Source organism: Brassica oleracea, chromosome C3 (assembly GCF_000695525.1).
Source record: "Brassica oleracea var. oleracea cultivar TO1000 chromosome C3, BOL, whole genome shotgun sequence".
Classification (NCBI taxonomy): Eukaryota; Viridiplantae; Streptophyta; class Magnoliopsida; order Brassicales; family Brassicaceae; genus Brassica; species Brassica oleracea.
The window spans coordinates 12,710,102-12,715,764 of NC_027750.1; the positions used below are offsets into that span (position 1 = coordinate 12,710,102).

The 5,663-nt window shown below is 37.0% G+C and overlaps 1 protein-coding gene across 3 annotated transcripts; it reads left to right on the forward strand.

Annotated features, from left to right (window-relative positions):
- Positions 1-231: 231 nt before the first annotated feature.
- On the forward strand, positions 232-5,158 carry LOC106329219 (probable inactive lysine-specific demethylase JMJ19). Of its 3 annotated transcripts, none has more exons than XM_013767838.1 (8): positions 232-362; positions 1,722-2,128; positions 2,507-2,584; positions 2,699-3,121; positions 3,201-3,407; positions 3,708-3,869; positions 3,961-4,329; positions 4,396-5,158. In XM_013767838.1, the coding sequence occupies exons 2-8, from the start codon at positions 1,769-1,771 to the stop codon at positions 4,918-4,920; spliced, it is 2,124 nt and encodes a 707-aa protein (XP_013623292.1). In that variant the 5' UTR covers positions 232-362; positions 1,722-1,768; the 3' UTR covers positions 4,921-5,158. The 3 variants fall into 3 exon arrangements, with proteins under 3 accessions (XP_013623292.1, XP_013623293.1, XP_013623294.1); XM_013767839.1 differs by having other exon boundaries at positions 270-325; XM_013767840.1 differs by lacking the exons at positions 232-362; positions 1,722-2,128 and adding an exon at positions 2,137-2,288 and having other exon boundaries at positions 4,396-5,157.
- Positions 5,159-5,663: the final 505 nt, after the last annotated feature.

The following is a 5,663-nucleotide window of genomic DNA, read 5'->3' on the forward strand; positions in this document are numbered from 1 at the left end:
AATGTGATTAACTAACTATCTAATAAAATCCAATACATACATCATAAACTGCAGCGTCAGATATATATATTCTAATATTATCTTTTAAAAAAATCTTGTCATTAAAATTAAAAACATGAGAAAAATAAAAAATAAAGAGAGAAATTTGTTTATCTTTTGGGAGATTTCTTATGAGATTTTTCAATTAAGAAATGTATCTGAAACTTGTTTGCTTCGTGTTCAGTGTCCTCCTCTAAACTGTCTTATCTGGTAAACACTCGCAAGGAAATGAACACATTTTATTTCATATCTCCACTGATAAAAAGGACCAGAAGTATTTGCTTCGGTAATATCTGCAACTCTTCAGACCTCTGTTCTCCTGGGAGTGTGTTCTACTTTGCTTCTCGTCTTTTAAAAAATGTTATCTTTCGATGGTATCTAAACAGTTCAATTTTTGTTTTTTTTTCTCGGGTTAGATTTTGTATCCCAAGATTCGATACTTGTTTTGAGAAGCGTAGGTTCAATCTTAGCTAGGGCTGCAAATGATTCGCATGCGTTTGAAAAGATTGGCTTTTAAAATATCTGAATCTGTTTGAAAGTTAGTTTCCTGTAGGAAGGAGTAAGGTTCCAAGACCAACCAAGAGGAGAACTTTATTAATAATACTTGTTCTGTGGTTTGTTGTGATGTTTATAATAAGGCACTAATGATTAGAGCTGTAAACTGGGCGAATATACGTCCATTAGCCCATATCCATTTGTCTATTTATTGTTTGCGGACAGAGAGTGACCATGTCCATTAAGAACTATGTCCATTAAGGACCATACCCACTAACACCCATATTTTCATGGGCTGCCATGGAGTCCATAATGACCATATAAGAAATTTTAAATTTTAATTTATAAGCCTACAATTATATATACAAGTTCATAAAATTAAAATTCATCCATAAATTCAAAAGTACAACAATACATAAGTTCGTAAGTACAACAATTCCGGTTTTGGCGGGAAAAATCGATTTTGCGGTTTTGGCGGAAAAACTCAATTTTGCAGTTTTGACGGGAAAACTCGATTTTGCAGTTTTGGCGGAAAAACTCATTTTTACGGTTTTGGCGGAAAACTAGATTTTCTGATTTTGCCAGAGAAACTCGATTTTTCGGTTTTGAAATGGGGTCCATAATGACCATATAAGAAAATTTTATTTTATAAGCCTACAATTACATATACAAGTTCATAAAATTAAAATTCATCCATAAATTCATAAGTACAATAATACATAAGTTCATAAGTACAACAATTTCGGTTTTGGCGGGAAAACACGATTTGCCAGTTTTGGAGGTTGTAGGAAAACTCGATTTTCCGGTTTTGGCGGAAAAATTCGATTTTGCGTTTTGAAGAAAAACTCAATTTTGCGGTTTTGACGGGAAAACTCGATTTTCTGGTCCTGGCAGGAAAATTTGATATCAAAATTTAAGCGAAAAAATTGATTTTACGATTTTAGCGGAAAAACTTAAATTTTAGAAATCCTAGGTTTTGTGACCATTGGACAGTCCACGTACATAAAGGCCAAAACCAACAAAGACCATTTTCTTAATGGTCTTCCACATTTTGTCCAATAAAAACCAATGGGAAAAATAGGTTTGTCCATATTAATCCCGTTTGTATATGGACATGGGCAACCATTGGACGGTCCGCCCATTTGACACCTCTACTAATGATGATGAAACTATCTTATCTACTGCAGATTATTGTTCAATACACTATACTATTGGGAGGTGGCTGTAAGGTATTATGGGCATTGAAGGTGGGAACACAAGTTCAAAATCTGGAAATGTGGACAAGTTCTTGTCACCTCCGCCAGGTTTTGAAGGTTGTTCCAAATCTGTAAATGTGGACAAGTTGTTGTCACCTCCACCAGGCTTTGAAGGTGTGAACAGAAGTTCGAAATCTGGAAATGTAGACAAGTTGTTGTCACCTCCGCCAGGTTTTGAGTCTCAAGCAAGGTTTGTGCTTAGGAAGGTACAAGAGAAGACAAATGGATTCCGTCCAGGAGATGCAGATAGTTTCCAGAAGCTTCTTAACAGACGACCGTGGATTGTGCAGGAGCACACAACTCCGAGCTCAGGGGTCTTAAAGACAACGAAACCTGAGGTCCCATTACTATGTCTAACCTCTTTCCTGTCTTTTAACTTATTATGCCTCTTTGTGGTGAAGGGTATGTGGATCTGTTTTATTATCATTTCTCGGTTCTTTTGTCTGCCAAATACATTCTTTGAAGTGTAGCTCTTCTGGAATGTTTGCTAAGTCAAAGGTTAGTTAAGGCGGAAGTTTTCTTGTTGTGGATTCGATATTACTAGCCTCTTATGGTGTTAGTTACTTTAATGGTAGCCTAATTGATTTAGCATGAGCACTTGGGAGCTTGATGTGTCAATTCAAGTAGCTTTACTATGCTTTTAGATGTATGAGAATGTAGGTATCAAGAATGTATGTTGAGTCTTTACTAAAGTAAATTACAAATTCATTTCACAGGTACAGCCAAGACGGCTACGGAGAGTCTCCAAGAAGATTGTCCTTGAGGAAGCTTCAGTGTTTAACCCAACCGAGAAGGTCAGTTTTGCTTTGCCTTGCTTTGATGGAAAGAAAAATTAGGGTATTAAATTGCTTTAGTCTTCTTTGGTAATATGTTACTTTTTCTCTAACCTAGAGTTACTGAATTTTCAGGAATTCAATGACACTCTCTCGTACATTGCAAGCTTGCGTGACATATCTGAGCCTCATGGTATCTGTTGTGTGGTTCCTCCTCCTTCATGGGATCCTCCATGTCTTCTTGGGGAGAGACAAATATGGGAGGGATCCAGATTTTTCACTCAAGTTCAGATCTTTGATGGAGTTCACACCGATGACCCAAAGATCAAAAAGGAGACTGATGCTGATAGTGATGATGATGATACGTTTCACAAGGTTAAGTTCTGTAAAACAGAACTTGGTAATGAGTATACTTTGGAGATCTTCAAGAACTTTGCAGATTCATACTTGGAGAGTCATTTTCGCTTAAAGGAGAAGGTGAAAGACGCATGGCCAACGGTGGCAGACGTTGAGAAAGAGTTTAGAAAACTTCTTGAGAATCCATTTGTTGAACTAGGGGTAATGTTAAAAAATCAAGTTTATTGCTTTTATATATATATGAAACTGGCTATGGTACTAACTCGTGGTGTAAAATTAGGTGCTTTATGGGAATAATATAGATACCAAAACGTTTGGCAGTGGGTTTCCTTTATCTGGATCATCTGAATCTTGCAAGTACAAAACATCAGGTTGGAATCTGAACAACACAGCCAAGCTTCCTGGCTCTCTTCTAACGTTTGACGACTGTGAATCAGTTTGTGTTCCTCGCTTAAGTGTGGGAATGTGCTTGTCTTCCCAGTTATGGGTAAGTTTTAATGTTCATGTCAAGCTGTGTTGTCATTTTCTGTCAGAGATAGCATCTATTCTGCAAGCTATCACTATACTTTTTTCTCAGTGTTCTAAAAGTCGGTCTAGGCGGCAAATTGGTTCTAAACGAAACGAGTTTTCAAAGACGATTAAGAAAAAGAAAGGAAAATCGGTCTAGATGTTCAAAAAATGGGTCTACCGCCTACCAGTTTCTTGAACATTGGTTGTTTTTGCAGCGTTTTTAAGTTTGCAGTCTAATTTGCTTCTACTGTCTCATGGAATATATGATGCTGAACAGAAATCTGAGAAGGAGAGACTCTACTCGCTCTTCTATCTGCATACAGGCGCTCCTAGAGTGTGGTATTCTGTTGCAGGGTGTCATCGTTATAAGTTCAAGGCTTTCATGGAGAGCTTTGTCCCTAAGGTGTCAGGAGAACAGTCAAAGAAGAGTTATGATTCTGTAAGTACTTAAAAGTCACTACGCATCTATGCAAGTCACTCCTTTTCAAAACTCAGAAAGAAAACACAAGGGAAGCTAATTCATTTGGCAGGTGATGGCAATGTCTCCATATGCGTTGCACATGGAGGGTATACCAGTGACCCGGTGTGTCCAGAACCGTGGACAGTATGTTATATTGTTTCCAGGGACGTATTACTCTGCCGTTGACTGTGGCTTTAACTGTCTGGAGATAGCAAATTTTGCTACCCTTGATTGGTTACCCCATAAGGAAATTGATGCTCTGCAGAATCAAGAGAAGAAAATAAAATCGTTATTATCGTATGATAAGCTATTGTTTGGAGCTGCTAGTGAAGCTGTGAAATGCCTTAAGGAATACTCTTTGACCAAGAAGGAAACAGCAGACAATATGAGATGGTTTAATGCTTGTGGTAAGGAGGGGATGTTCTCCAACACTGTTAAGGTATGCTCACCCTTCTTCTTTGCTTGTCTTAGGAACTTGCTCACTACCTTCTTCTCTTTTATGTAGTCACGGGTCAAGAAGGAGAAAAGCAGAGTTCAGTACCTTAGTGGTCCACTAAAACCACAAAGGATGGAGGAGAGTTTTGATGATGTGAGCAAGAGGGCTTGCTGTGTATGCTTTGTGGATTTGCATCTTTCCGCTGTGCAGTGTTCATGTTCTGCTGACCGTTACTCGTGTCTGAGCCACATGAGGAATCTCTGTGCCTGTCCGTATGACAAGAAGAGTTTTCTCTATAGGTACACCATCGATGAGCTGAACATTCTTGCAGAGGCGTTGGAACAACGTAAGCTCAGCTGTATGTTCAAATGGGGAAACATAGATGGCAACTATTGTGCTTCTCCTGCCATCAGAAGTTCACAAGCTGGTGGGGACAAAGGCAAGACAACAGATGAGGTTATGCAAGATGCTGAAACTGGGGGTAAGGAGCAGATGAAGGCAAGAGGGAAAGTGAGATCGATCATAGAGATAATGAATGTCAAAGAGGAAAATGATAATGAGTCAGGGACTGTGGACCCTAAACCCTTGTTCTAATAAATCAACCAGGCCATGGGATTCTTCTGCTGTCAACATGGCAAAGAAACAGAAGCAGGGATGGATATAAAAGGAATGTTTTGTTTTTAAGTAGTTTAGTCAAAGGAGAAGATTTTTTTTTTTGGTCAAAGTCAAAGGAGTAGATTGGTTTGCAAATTTGCACCATTACGTAAACCCTAGGTTGACAAAAAAAAAATGTAAACCCTAGAAGCAACTCTAAACTCAAGTTTATGTTGCATTTGTTTGAAAACAGTTTTTTTTTGCTTAAAATATTTTTCTTATAAAATATATTAATCTATTACGAGAATTATTATGATACCAACATTAGTAATAACTTAACTCTGCTCATTCTTCTTTCATTCTTTATTGATTGATATTTTTATCTCGTTTAACTCTGTGTTGCCACTAATTTGCTCGAATCATTTTTCATCATCTGCTTCGTATTCTTTTCATATTCATTAACTATTGTCTCCAATCTTATTAAATTATAAAATTCCTACATGTTCTTTTGTTTATTAAATCACATATTAAATATTGTTGAAGCTGTTTATTTATTCTAATAAATCCTTACGATTATAACTAAGATGATATGGATAAAAGACTGATTATAATTTAAGTAAAATTAAAATCTAAAGTAGAAGTTATTAAACTTGCAATCTTTCTTTTTGTCATCTAAGATAGCTTTAGTCAAATCAATTATATTGATTTAGAAAACCCATAAGCTATTTCAATCCCAAACAACC